Source organism: Gopherus flavomarginatus, chromosome 17, assembly GCF_025201925.1.
Source record: "Gopherus flavomarginatus isolate rGopFla2 chromosome 17, rGopFla2.mat.asm, whole genome shotgun sequence".
Taxonomy (NCBI): domain Eukaryota; kingdom Metazoa; phylum Chordata; order Testudines; family Testudinidae; genus Gopherus; species Gopherus flavomarginatus.
Window position 1 is genome coordinate 185,042 of NC_066633.1, and position 14,098 is coordinate 199,139.

Sequence of the window (14,098 nt, forward strand, 5' to 3'; positions counted from 1 at the left end):
CATTAAGTCCACAGCCTTCCCTTGCAGAATAGAGGAATGATTTGAGAGTCAAAACCCAGTTCCAGTATGCTGATGTGCAATGCTCTCTCCTGGGATGACCAGAGCCCTCAAACTGTCAAGTAATTCAGGTGTGCCCTGTTTGACCACCAGTCTGGACATACTATAAGGTGGCGAGGCATGATGATCATAATTGAAAGCCTGCCCGATGTGGGCTGGGGACCCAGGACATCCAATACTGAATGGGTCTCATTGTCGGCTGTGCAGAATCCATAGATAGTGACTGCCATAAAACCCATAAGAAACCTTGCCCCTCTGTATAGGACAACTTCAAATATTTAATTAACTCTGTCTAATTCTTAGAAACCTGTGGTCTGGCAGAAAAACTTTCCCTTCTACAGAGTTTAATATGGCCCCTTTAAAGGGAATCCTTTGAGCAGGACAGAAAGAATCCTAGGTCTGAGAGAAGTTTGGTTCTGGGGGCTATGTGGCTCATCGGGTCCTCATGCACAGTTGCCTTTAGCAGCTAATTATCCAAGAAAAAGGTAAATGAAAATATCCTCATTCCTTAAATGAGACACTACAGCAGAAAGACATTTTGTATGTACTCTGGGTGCCAAGGAAAAGCTAAATGGGAGCACCTTGTACTGCAAATGGTGCCCAGCCATCACGAATCAGAAATACTTTAGATGATTTTGACATTTTGTGATATGAAAATGCTAAACTAATTCTTAGAAGAGAAGACTCTGCCTCTGAGGACATCAGAGCATTTCACATCCACCTAGGCATGCGGTTAGGCAGAATGGAGGTGGGAAGGCACTTTGCCACCTTTGTCGCCTCACACTCAATATGTAGGGTATGCTGAGGAAAGGGGTGGGGCCACAGGAGCCCCCTAGCTACACTGCTAGAAAAAAGGGTTCTACCAAAAGGTGGCACAATATTTCATAAGTGGGAATATACAGAGCTACTCAAAGTGCATTTGCAACATCACACCGGTGTCAAAACAGCAACTGTGAGAAGCTGACTTTTTAATCCTTTTACGCATAAATGTAAAAATAATGCAATATTTTACTCTAACACAAAGGCCAGCTCAGACCCAGATACTGGATTAAGTCTGCAAGTCCTGCACACAGAAAAGACCCATCATTAGCATAGCACTAATAGCCATCTCTCTTTCTCATAGTCAATATACAGGGTCAATATGCAGTCCTGTTGTTTTTCCGTTTGGGCAGCCAAAAGTGTTCAATTATCAAATGAAAAGCTGACTTACCATTGCTGAACATTTCATCGTCTGTAAGTTGACCATCTTTGGCATAAAGAATTCCAAACTTAAAATTTACGCAGCCCTGAGAAATAAAAACAGGGATATAGTGTGTTAATCAGGAAAGGTCAACAAATGTACTTTTCTTATAATTTTTCCACTAAGGATTTGTATACAAGTTCTACTTATGGAAATATATAGCCTATATCCTTGTGTTACACAAATACCACATTTATATTTTTCTGCACTAATTTATCTTTGGGTCATATGATGAAATTCTATTTATGTACTTAAATGTATTCACAATGGAACTTACAGACAGACAATCTTCAGCTTTGCATGCTCTACAGTGCCTCACATTACAGTCCTTGTTACAAGAAATGACTGGTTTCTCAGTTATTACAAATAAAGGGGAACTTATTCTAAATGCAAAGCTAATATTCGCTGAATGGGTTTTGTGAGTTCAAAGTGATCAGTTTACACTTACCTCTTGCTCTTCAAGAACCAGTAAATCCTGTTTTTAAAAAAAAAAAAGAGAGAGACTGGTTAGCACTCTGAGGCCACGTCCAGACTACCCGCCGTATCGGCGGGTTAAAATCGATTGCTCGGGGATCGATATATTGCGTCTAATCTAGACGCGATATATCGATCCCCGAGCGTGCTTATATCAATTCCGGAACTCCATCAACCCCAACGGAGTTCCGGAATTGACACGGAGAGCCGCGAACATCGATCCCGTGCGGTGTGGACGGGTGAGTAATCCGATCTTAGATATTCGACTTCAGCTACGTTATTCACGTAGCTGAAGTTGCGTATCTCAGATCGATTTCCCCCCCCAGTGTGGACCAGCCCTGACAAACAAAGATCTAACCATCTTATTTCCACTCCTTTAAAAATCAAAGTTGTTTTCCTTTTCAAGTGATACTTCAATACACTTCAAGCCACGTTTTTTGGCAATGTCACAGAACTGTAATCTGCACTATCATGTCCTGCCACTGCGACTGAGCAAAAACTAGTAAAATTTATTTCTATAAATAGTGTGTTCTACAACACAAGAGGGAAGAAACCAATCTCTTCCTTACCTTTTGTATCTCAGGGTGAAGAATTTCCCTAGGGCTTTTTTCAAATTTGTCAAGATTCATGGCACTGAAATGCAATTAAAATAATAGATTTTATAAGAGAGAGAGGATATTTTTCAATATTAGCCATTTAGTGATACACACCTGCACATAAAGAATTAACTGAATAGCCATTTTATCATCTATGTTTGCATTCTAATGATCTCTTTGCCCTGTGACACTGACTACTGCATGGGAATTTAGAGAAAGAAATGAGTGAGATATTGCATTGCCAGCAAGTTAAACCTTACTTTGTTTGCAAATAAAGCTCTGGGCTAAGGAACATCATAGTTATCTTTTTAATAAGACACAATAGTGAATTTTGTTTTGTAAACTTTTCCTATGCTTACTAAAAAGTACCATAAGGGAAATGAAAATCAAAACAAACGGGTGTATTATTAAGCTTGACATAAAACTACAACCTAAATATGCACAAGCGACACAGGAAAATAGAAAAATAGTTAACAGTATACAGAAAAAAACATGATAAAACTTTTATAGATGCAGAAAAATACAAAATATGACTTATTAAACAGACAAAAATAACCTTATCTACAGCTCTGACTATATGTAATTTTATCCACTCTCTCTCTCCTAGTCTTGTTTTACCCAACAGTTCAGGATTTCACGAAGTGGGAATTGAAGAATTCTTCAACAAAAAAACTTCAAAAACAAACTCAAATGAGAAACTGCAGAACTGGAATTAATTTGCAAACTGGACACCATCAACTTAGGCCTGAAAAAAGACTGGGAGTGGATGGGTCACTACAAAAAGAAATTTTCTCTCCCTTGACATTTACCCCTTCTTGTTAACTATTGAGAATAGGCTACTTCCACCTTAATTGAATTGGCCTTGTTAGCACTGACCCCTCACTTGGTAAAGCAACTCCCATCTTTTCATGTGCTATGATATATATTCTGCTTACTGTATTTTTCACTCCATGCATCTGATGAAGTGGGTTTTAGGCCACGAAAGCTTATGCCCAAATAAATTTGTTAGTCTCTAAGGCGCCACAAGGACTCCTCATTGTTTTTGCTGATACAGACTAACACAGCTACCACTCTGAAATCATATACCAAGGATATTCTAAATGTTAACACTGTTAACTATTGCACTTCATGGATGGGAGGACAAAAGACTAGATGGAGGGCGGGGAAGTGGTAAGATGAGTAAGACCTTTAACAACACGTGGTGAGTGGGTGGGGAGCGCATTTGATTTCTTTTCCTGAAAGGGGAGGGGGGTCAGCTTTCAAAAGTCTGGGAAACAGTGCAGAAGAGAATCCACAATATCCCACATGAAAAAGCAGAGAAGGAGAGAATCAGCTAAGGACTTCAATCTGTTTAGAAATCTTTGTTTCTTTCTTGGTTGCCTTTTCCCCCTCAGCCACATTCTACTCAGATCTCTCCACTCAACTTTGTGAGGCTTCAGCTGGTATGTCCACAAGCAAGCCCAAGATCACTTCCTCTCAAGCACCAATTAGTTAGTTTCAGTTAGTGCCAAATTTCTAAGTTAAAGATATTTCCATACACACACTCTGCCCCACCCCCCCCCAAAAGGTGCTCAGAGTTGTATTTCTCCATTGCCATAGAGGTTTCACAAGGCTATTACTTGGCATTCTATAGCACCTGGACTGAAGGCACCTTCATATATGTGCTTTCCTTAAGAACTGTATTCTTTGTTTCACTGTTTTCTACAGCCATAATGGAAAAGAAAATATGAACAGAAATAAAGCTTCTGAATGACAGAAAAGGAAAACAGGGCACAGACAAATACATTTAATGATAACTCATTGTGAATATTTACCTTAAAATAGATTTCACTGATAATGTTTTTGTGGGACTGTAAGGGAGGCATATTTTCTGAGTACCCTGTAAACGAAAAATACTAGAAGAGGTTACATCAAATGCTGAAATTCTCTATGTAACTAAGTATGAATCTTAGTAAAAACAAGCAAACTAAAAACCAAGATCCCATCCTCAATGTTATCTAAATATATTTGTTAATTACCTGGAAAAGGGGAGGAAGAGAGTGATGTGACAAAACATGTAGAGGATGCAACATTATTTAGGCTAATCTAGAGTATAATGGAATGTGAGGAACTGCAGGGGGAATTAACAATGTTAAGTCATCTAACAGCATGAGGATTGATGAAATTAAAATGTAGACAATTGTAAGACAGTGCTTATTGAGAGGAACACTTGAACTATACATACACATTAATGGATTCTAAGTTATCTATAACTACTTAGGAAAAATTGTCACTGTATCACTATGGACTGCTAAATTGAATCTTCTCAATGTACAGTGGTAGTCAAAAAAAGGCAAAACAAAATATTAAACTTTATTATAATTATAATGCAATTATATAAATTGATAACATGCCGTTTATCTGGAATACTGTATTCAGTTTTGGCCACTCATCTCAGAATTAATGAAGTGTTGCAGATAAGGACAATGAAAATGATTAGCAGCATGGATAGATTTCCACAGGAGAAGAGGCTAAAAAAATTAAGGCTATTTAAGTTTAGAAAGCCTGTATAAGAAGTAATGTCTTACAACTATGAAAATATTAAATTGTACAGAGAAAGTAAGTCAAGTGCTCCTCTTTACAGTCTCATAATACAAAAATAAAGGGACAACCAACAAAAATTAAGTCCAGGAAATAAACAAATAAAAGAAAATATTTTTACAAAATGTATTATTCAACTTTGGAACTCAGTGCTCCAAGATACTGCAGCAATAATCGCAGGGTTAAATAAAATATTATATATTTAGGTGGATAATAAAAATAGTTATATTAGCTAGAATAAAAGTTCATAACGTACATAAATCCTCATGGATCAGGACTTAATCTAATCACTAACTGTCTTGGGTTAGGAGAAAAGTAATAGCATGCCTATAGGTGAAGTTAACTACCCATTACGGAAGATCTGCTTTTACAGATAAAGACTAACACGGCTACCCCTCTGATACTTTACCCATTATGGAGACTCTTAAACCGTCCCATAAAGCATCTGATATTAGCCCCTGTGAGAGATAAGCTACCTGAGTACCTGAACACAAGGATGGCTTAAGTAAGGCATAGGCACTACAGCTCTGTGTCTGGGACCTCTGCTCCCAGAGACAAGCGATTACAGCAGAATCTGAGCTCTCATTTTAAAAAGTTTCTAGTCCCCATGGTTGGGAAAAAAAACAAACATGAACTGACTGACACAGTAACATCTCCTGGAGTTTGCAGAGAGCCTGAGACAATAGTTCTGAGATGTCTGAACTACCTCACTCATCTCAATGGGATATTAATCCAAGACCTACTGCTCTGGGGAACTCCATCAACATCCAACCATCACAAGACTGAGCATAGCAGGAGAGAAAAATGCAATAGGCACCAGCCCATCCACCTAATCATATGCACCCTAAGTGCTCAGAAGTGCTGAGGATGGGTTGTCCTTGTTACTATCCTTGCCATGTTGCTGCCTATAGCTCTCTGAGATGGGAAGGGACAGCTGCTGTTGCCACGCTAGGTGGGGAATGGGGTCACAATGCAGAGGCAGTGCTCTGGGAGATGTTTGATTGTTAATTTCAGGATCCGTCTCCTGAAATTCCTATAAAACAGCTGTATGATAGAGTAGGAGACTGGTCTCCCACTATATTTTGTCAATAGATCTGGTATCCTCAAATCTCTGGGAACTGTTTCTGGAAGTGCTAGAGGAGACTGAAATTGTACACTGTTCTGCAGATCTGGGGATGGCCAACAAGGGCCTCTCGAACATGGTGGCATCTGCCAGTAAGCTATAGCCAAATCCAATTCATAACATTATCCATAATAAGGGTCCTCTTGGACTGGTTGAGAGCCAGAGATTTTTCTAAGGACATACAAACTGATAGCACCTCCTGCTTGTAATTGTCTACAGATTGCAGATCTGATTCCAGATCCAATCCAGAACACAGAGGCAACAGCAGTGGTCCTGGCACTGGAGAGACTGGTTTACTAGGAGAATCTGTTTTAGGAGGTTAAAGCAGAGGCCAGGCATGGTGCTCCTCTACCCTTCTTTTTTCTGACTCTGAAGATGATTTCCTCTTTCTCAATTCTTCACTTCCTGCATCCAATTAAGGTGGAGGCATCAGATCCAAGTGACAGTTGTGAGCACTACGGTAACAGGAGATTGGGTAAGAAGCCTGGAACTGACATGTAGATCTGGCACAACATTCATAATTTCTAATTGTGTTGCTGATGATAAATTTGGATCCTTCAATTTCTGGTTTGGCTATGACAAACATACACGAATAACGTAGCTGGAGTCAACGTACCTTAGGTCAAGTTACTGCGGGGTCTACAACACAGGGGTCAACGGGAGAAAATCTCCAGTCGACTTACATTACTCTTCTCGTCAGGAGTAGAGTACAGAGATTGACTGGAGATCAATCTGCAGTCAATTTGGCGGGTGGATCAATCTTAGAGCGTCTATCCCTTACGGAGTATAGACCTGCCCATAATTGAGTTAGTAATAATATTTGCTACTTCACTCGAGTGTTTTTTCACTCTGCTATTTTAATAAAACCTTATACTAAATTACTATAAACCTAGTTTAATAAAACCTTATACTAAATAACTATAAACAATAGCTATAGCTAAAGCCTAATAAAATAGCTATCTTGAAGAAAGCTTTAGACCACAGGTTCAGTCTGGTTTCCTAATCCACCACTGCTGGTGCTGGAAGGGACTGAGGCAGTCAGTGCCAAACCTAGACCCTAGGATAGAGGTCTCAAACTCAATTTACCTTAGGGCCAGTGCCAGTTCTCAAATCCTCCCCATGGGCCAATAATGTCACTGAAGATGGTGTTCAGAAAAGAAAATGTTTATATTGTATTTTTAATTTTGAATTTCTTAGAAATAATAAAACTGTCATACAACTTTATACAATTCTTCACCTGCCAGAGAGTTTTTAGCGTTTGCCAGACACCTGGCAATGCTTCAAGTCCTGTCAGTTTGTTGATGTCTGGCCTCAGTGACTGAGCAGTTGAAACCCTCAGGACTGCAGGAAGGTGTGCATCAGATAGTTGTGTTCAGTATTTTGACTTCTTTATACTCATTGTGGAAAAAAGTGACGCTGCCTCCATGGCTGACTCTGCCAGGCAACTAATGATGTTGCCTCCATGGCTGACTCTGCCCAGCGACTAGTGATGGTATCTCTGTCCCTCTCACCCAGCCAATGGGAGCTGAGGGGGGCGGTGCCGGCAGCAGACATTGCCGGCAGAGTGGCTGCATGTGTCTTTCCTCTGCAGTCCACAGCGGGGAGGTTCTTGGGCCACAGATGGCCAACGGCCCGGGACTTTGAACCCCTACTCTAGAACTTCATGATGGTGAGGGAATGGGCAAACAAGGGCCTGAGTGTCCTCCAACAGGCACTATGAGTAAGGTTCCACCATCTCAGCTGCAAACTGTCAGTGCATCCTACAGAAGGCAATATGCAGAGACCACTTGAAGGAGAGCCATATCTTGTAAACATCTTAGAAGCTTTTACACACAATTCAGGGAAAAAAAAGAGGGGTAGGAAATCAAGAGAGCAGCTAACACTAACGCTAAAAGAAAAATATCAGCCCTCTAAACTGTGGGTCACACTGTACCTATTAGTACTGTCCCACTCTGGGAGTGGAATGGAGCTGCAATGCCTTAGGAAGAACTCTGGGAGGCACAATTCAGCTTGGTGCTCCTAGGAATATATGTTCTCTGAGGCATTTTATAAGTTTCATAGACTGCGTGAAGGGGAATGGGGCCAGGGCCCCAACTTTTCTGTGTCCCCCTTTGGAAATGAGGCAGTACCAGGGACCATATATTTTGCTATTGCAGTGCATGTTATTTTGACCTTTAAAAAGTGTGTCTGTTCTTTGTAGTAGGGTCAAGAGCATAATGGATCACATTATGATGCTGAGACACTACATGGTTATGCCAGGGAGACAATAAGGAGAAGGCGCCTCCCTTCCATTTACATCTCCTATACAGGGGGACAAACACAATCCAGCCGGTTATGTTCCCACCCTTATCACAAAGAAAATAAATAATTTTTTTAGAATCACAAAACACAATACAAGAGCAAAATATTTTACAGAAAAATGAAGTCCGAACAACATGTCTCAGTTTTCTTTCTGGTGCTGGAAGAAAATATTCCATTGACATATAGTCATTTAGTAGATTTCTGTAAAGCTTTTTAAAGTGGACTTAATAGACTCCCAGAGACATCATTGATGACCTTACACTTTAATTTTGATTCTGCATAAAACCACTGATATTCTTTTGACTTGTAAAATGGCATGAGGTATATTATTTACTTTATCTCAATATTTCCTGAACACACAGTGGAATTTTACTGTCATTTACTAAACCACAGAAGGAAATCCTACAAGGCTCACACCTAGACCACATCAGTTCTTAGCTGCAGAACTCTAACTATTGTATACCTGCTCCTGAAAATTTAGAAGAGCTGATCAAATGGTTGCTGAAAGGCAAATGTTCCCACAGTCCTTATTTTGAGCACATATTCAGTCATTTTATGCAGTGGGTGTCATATGGTATCACACAGTAGGTGCGTACAGCAGGGGCATAATCTTGTATCAAACTCAGCCGGGGAGGTTACCAAAATTCATTAAAAAGTTACCACTAAAATTGTTATTTGGAAGACTATTTCTGTTAGTAAAGGTTTTATTGGCTAATGATCACATCACTAAAGAACCATATCAGATAAATAACAAAAGGAAAACAAAGGAAACTGAAAGAGTTTTTATTCATTTGCAGCTGATGTTCATATATAGCACTTCTGACGATAAACATGGGACTATTAAGGCATCCAGTAGGATCAAACAACACTCACAAGCAAAACTATATAATCTGTACACTGTCCAGCTTTTCTCCTACATACAGTGGGTGCATTAAAAAGTTAATTCCAGTTTTAATTATATTTCCTATATTTAGAACGGATAATACTACTAAAATCAGTAATATCTTGAGAACTGGAATGAACTTAAATGTGCCCACTGTACTGATTCAGCAGCCATAAATTGGTAATAATTTGGACTAGTGTATTTTGAAGTAACTGACACTTCCATCTGTCGTCATATTTTTACTGTACAATGGGGGAGTCTAAAGTGCAGAATGAAGAGAACATTCCCCCCCTTCTGTTATCTCAATTTTTTTTCGTTTCCTTTTTGGTGGTTTTGTTTTTAATTTTGTTTTTTGTAAAGACAGTCCACTCAAGAGCCAGGAAACATGGAACAAATCAATATGGATGGGGTGATTCCTAGGAAGCAAATCCCACCAAGAATTGACCAAAATCTCTTCTGCAATACATGTGAGACAGGAAGTATATGTGGGTGATATTCTTTTTATGTACTCTCACTGCCTGGGAGTTGTATAAATCTGTCTAATTTTCCTGTTTGCTTTTTTAGTTTGCATAAATTATTTAAGTGGTTATGGGTTACGCCACTCTACCAACACTTCATATTTTATAATACCCTTTTCCCTTTAAACCACTTCTACTGCTTCTGCCCAGGTCACTCCCCTCCTCCACTGGCTTCATCTTGCCTTCCATATTGCACTTTAAGCTTCTTGTCATCATCTATTTCAAGGCCCTTGACAACTCCATCCCTGCCTATATCTCACCTCTCTTTTCCCACTCCCATCTGTCTGCTCTCCTAAGCCACCTTATTAACTAAACACTCTCTTTGAATCCTTCTTCTCTCATCTTTACTTCTCCTTTTATGGTATCCCATAGACATGGATCTTCCTCTCTCTCCTTGTGGTCACACATTCACCCGCTATGCATTTGTATATCTTCTTGAAATACAACTTCTGTGAAGCTTTACAATGATAATTCACTACAATGAACAATTAAAATATGCCCATTTGTGACTGAACTTCTATGCTAGTCATTCAACATACTGACAGTCCAAACTGTATGATCTCGCTAAATGCAGAACTGAACATCCTTGGAGTAGGGATCATTCCTTCTCCTTTGTTTTATATAAAGCTATCCACACTGACAGTGCTACGAAATAGTAAATACTTAAAAATAAGTGAGTTTTAATACCTAGTTAATGACCTTTAGGCGGTCAGCAGGGGATCCAAAGGTTTCCTGTAGGTGAAGGAAGCCAGGATGACAAAAAATTAGCATCTGGAAACATGAACCCTACAGAGAAGATTTGTCTGAATTCTCTTCTGGGCTTACTCATACCATATATGTATCTAATGTGGTAACCACAGCACAGTAGCTATGGAACAATGTTAAGAATTCAGTGGTACAACTAAGGGAAGGAAATGCCCTAAAAAACCATGGAGAGCAGGCAGGCAGGCAGGCAACAATTAGTATTTGTTCCTTACTGTTTTTTTCCAGAGAATTGAGCGGTATTGAGGGACACGTTGATTGTTTTGGTTGGAGAGCACGACAGACAGAAAAAAAGGGTTCTTCTCGGCATCTGTACCTATGTAATTCTGATGAACTGGAAAGGAAACATGACAAATAAAAAACAATCATACAAGGAAAAATCAGTTGTTACAAACGGAACTACATTGTTGGTAGGTTTCCAGCAGCATATTGCCAAAATCTCCTTATTCACTTTTCCCGCTGCTGAAACCCTTGTCCATGTGCTGTGATCTCTTGCCTTGATTAAAATAACCTTCTCTTGTTCAATCTCTCTGCCACTCCTCCAGCTTCCACCACTCCACTACCCTCTGAATTCTTCTACTTATTGCACCTAGTTTGAGTTCCTCATTCTAGCAGGTCCTATAATAATCTCACAGTCACATTTTCCTCTGAACTCTCTCAAGCCTCACTAAACACTTCCCATTCCTTTTGCTTACTCTATCCTTTGTCCCCTTCTCTGCTCTTGGTTTTGTGCTCTCTGTCACGCTGCGGTAGCAATTTCAGTGTGTATTCCCAGTCCCAGAGTATACAACATCTGCATTTAACATTTGGTCTATGCTGGTCAATAATGGTTTTACTGAAGCCTAATAAAACAAATAAGGATGACATCGATTTTAAGGAAGACACATGATTTGAGAAAATGTTTTTAAATTATGAAAGGTCTGTGTTATCACTGATGTTTTAAATACACACAGAAAGGTCACAGAATTCATAATTATGGTTCCAACAGCTACTATGCCTCAGTCACCTTACCACAATATTATATATTACATATTTACAACTTGAGCTTCCATTTCTGTGGGAAACATAACTTTAAAATTCCAATCTTTTGTACATTTAAAATCTCAGCTATACATTGTTTTTGCATTTAATTACAGCATGTTAAGGTTCCTACAGCATTAACTCAGATGTATTTTTGTTTTTCTATTCAAATGTGTATCTGTCATATTAATGTCATTATGTACATCGTAATATACAGAGTATGCTGACCATATTAACTGTGTTATAACCTTAACGTTTTCAAGTTCCTGGCTTTTTGCAATGATAATTGTAAACTTAATGCTGCCTTGAAGCTTCCATTTAGCATGTAACAACTGACAAAACATTAACAGCAGGCAGTTGGTGTTATGGACCCAAGGTTCATCATACAAAGGAGATGTCAGCTGCAGCGGAAGTTTTAATGATTTTAAGGTCCAAAATGTTTGAGAAAAGGCTGGAAATTGCTCATATTTAGCCTAGAGAAAAGAAGGCTGTGGTGTAGGTGCATGTGACATGAGAATAGTCTTCAAATATGTAAAAGGTTGTTATCAAGAGGCTGGTGATCTATTATTCCTCATGTCCACTGAAGGTAGGACAAGAAGTAATTGTCTATCTACAGCAAGGAAGAGTTAGGTTAGATATTAGGAAACACTTTCTAACTATAAGGATAGTTAAGTACCAGACTAGGTTACCAAGGGATGTTGTGGAATCCTTCATATTGGACATGTTTAAGAACAGGTTGACAAACACCTGTCAGGGAAGGTCTAGATATCTACAATACTGCCTCAGTGTGGGGGCATGGACTAGATGGCCTCCTGAGGTCCCTTCCATCCCTGCATGTCTATGATTCTATCAATGAGATAACTAACATGAGTAAGGCAACCACAAATTTACCGTAAAATATGCTAGACACCTACTGAAAATCTGTTCTATGAATAAGAGTACATACACTTCATTTTTTTTTATTTTTTTTTTTTTTTACCAAAACTACTTGCAGAGAGCAAAGCTGACAAACAGTCTTGTTTTTACTGTTGCTGACTCCAAAAGGTTGATCCTCTCTGGAGATCTTATTTCCCTATGCAGATACAACTCACCTGCCCTTTAAAACTTGGCTTTCTGGATTTATTATAGTACTGACAGATCATCTACCCTATCTCTGTTTATATAAATAGTAACCATGATGCTTTCTTTTAGGAGAGGCCATGACAGCATTAGGTCAAGCCTTTTCTCTCCTCATTCTCTCCCCTCAAAACAGGCTAAACTGAGAATATGTCACTTGCAAAGCATGCTAATTGAACTTGGATGCCCAGCAGTTCCCAAATGTGATAACATGCAGTGCACAACTCCTGCTCTTTCCATTTCTAAAGTTTATAAATTGATATACTACAGCCAACACCATTCTTTAATCAGCATTTCCATTGAGTGGTTTCAGTGTTGTGTGCAATTTCAAAAGTAAATATTCAGTTGATCCAATAGCTTCCAAAATACCTCATAAATTTGGCTTTTTTTAGGAATTTGTTTCTAGTCTCTGGCACCTGAGATTATTTTTAAGAACATGACTTAAAGGACCATTGTCGATAGATTCAAATGTTAAAGTTCCATTTTTCTTGCATCTGTTTGTAAAATGCAAGTAATTTTGAGAGACATTTTCCAATAAAACTTCTTATTTAAAAATATATTTTTCTAGCTATCCAGCACTAACAGGCAAATTCAAAACCACCTAGTATGCACAAGGAAGAGCTATGACAATCTGGTATATACAGCCTAACCCTAGTGAACATCCCTACAATAACAAACCAGATTGTGCATTTTATTTATTTGTTTGTATGTACTGAGGTAGTGCTTAGGAGCCCTTGTCATGGACATTGTGCTAAGCACTGTACAAACACAAATAACAGAAAGGTAAAAATGATTTTCAGAAATAGATGTTTAAGATTTCAGACTGTGTATTAGAAAACAAAATGAACAGAAGAAAGACTCTTGCAAACACATTAAGAAATCTTGATTCTGTCAACTTTAAAGGACTTAATGAAGAAAGCATGGAAATCAAAAACTTGATCCTCACTACAAAGAGCAATGGTTTAAATTTAGAAGCAGTAAGAGAAAATGTACTGAGGAATTGCAGCTTCAAGGGGAAGAGAGGGATTTTTTTCTTTTGTTCTGTAAAGTTTATGTTTCAAGTCTCTCAAACTACAGGATTCTGCCATCTCAGTTCTTTCCTATAAAATCTGTGAAGAAAAACCATTTCCACTGATTTCTCTTAAAGTCTTTTGCAAATATGCCATCTCACAAAATGTTGCTACATTATAGGGAGCAGCATAATTGATTAGACTTACAAAGCCAAGTAGGGGCCTAACTGACTAATCTGGTGAGATGGGCCAGTTCTGGAAGATATTTTGTGAAAGAGAACAAGGACAATTGAGTAAGCCATTTCAGATATGATATAAACTAACCTGAACCTTCACTCAAGTCTTAACTGAGCCTAACTTTTCCTGATGTGCAACTAACTTTGCCTTCAACAATTCACATACATTTCAAGTGTATTTC

General features: G+C 38.8%; 1 protein-coding gene across 3 annotated transcripts in view; it reads right to left on the reverse strand.

The window, feature by feature from the left end:
- Positions 1-14,098, reverse strand: part of GARNL3 (GTPase activating Rap/RanGAP domain like 3) — a 209,217-nt gene that overhangs the window by 108,282 nt on the left and 86,837 nt on the right. For 2 of the 3 annotated variants that reach the window (XM_050926716.1, XM_050926719.1), the window contains exons 5-9: positions 10,750-10,868; positions 4,182-4,246; positions 2,341-2,404; positions 1,746-1,772; positions 1,268-1,343 (exon numbers count right to left, since the gene is read on the reverse strand). In XM_050926716.1, coding sequence (XP_050782673.1) covers positions 1,268-1,343; positions 1,746-1,772; positions 2,341-2,404; positions 4,182-4,246; positions 10,750-10,868 — 351 coding nt within the window. Of the gene's footprint in view, positions 1-1,267; positions 1,344-1,745; positions 1,773-2,340; positions 2,405-4,181; positions 4,247-10,459; positions 10,501-10,749; positions 10,869-14,098 lie in introns of those variants that run through there. The other variant, XM_050926718.1, reaches the window with a different exon arrangement.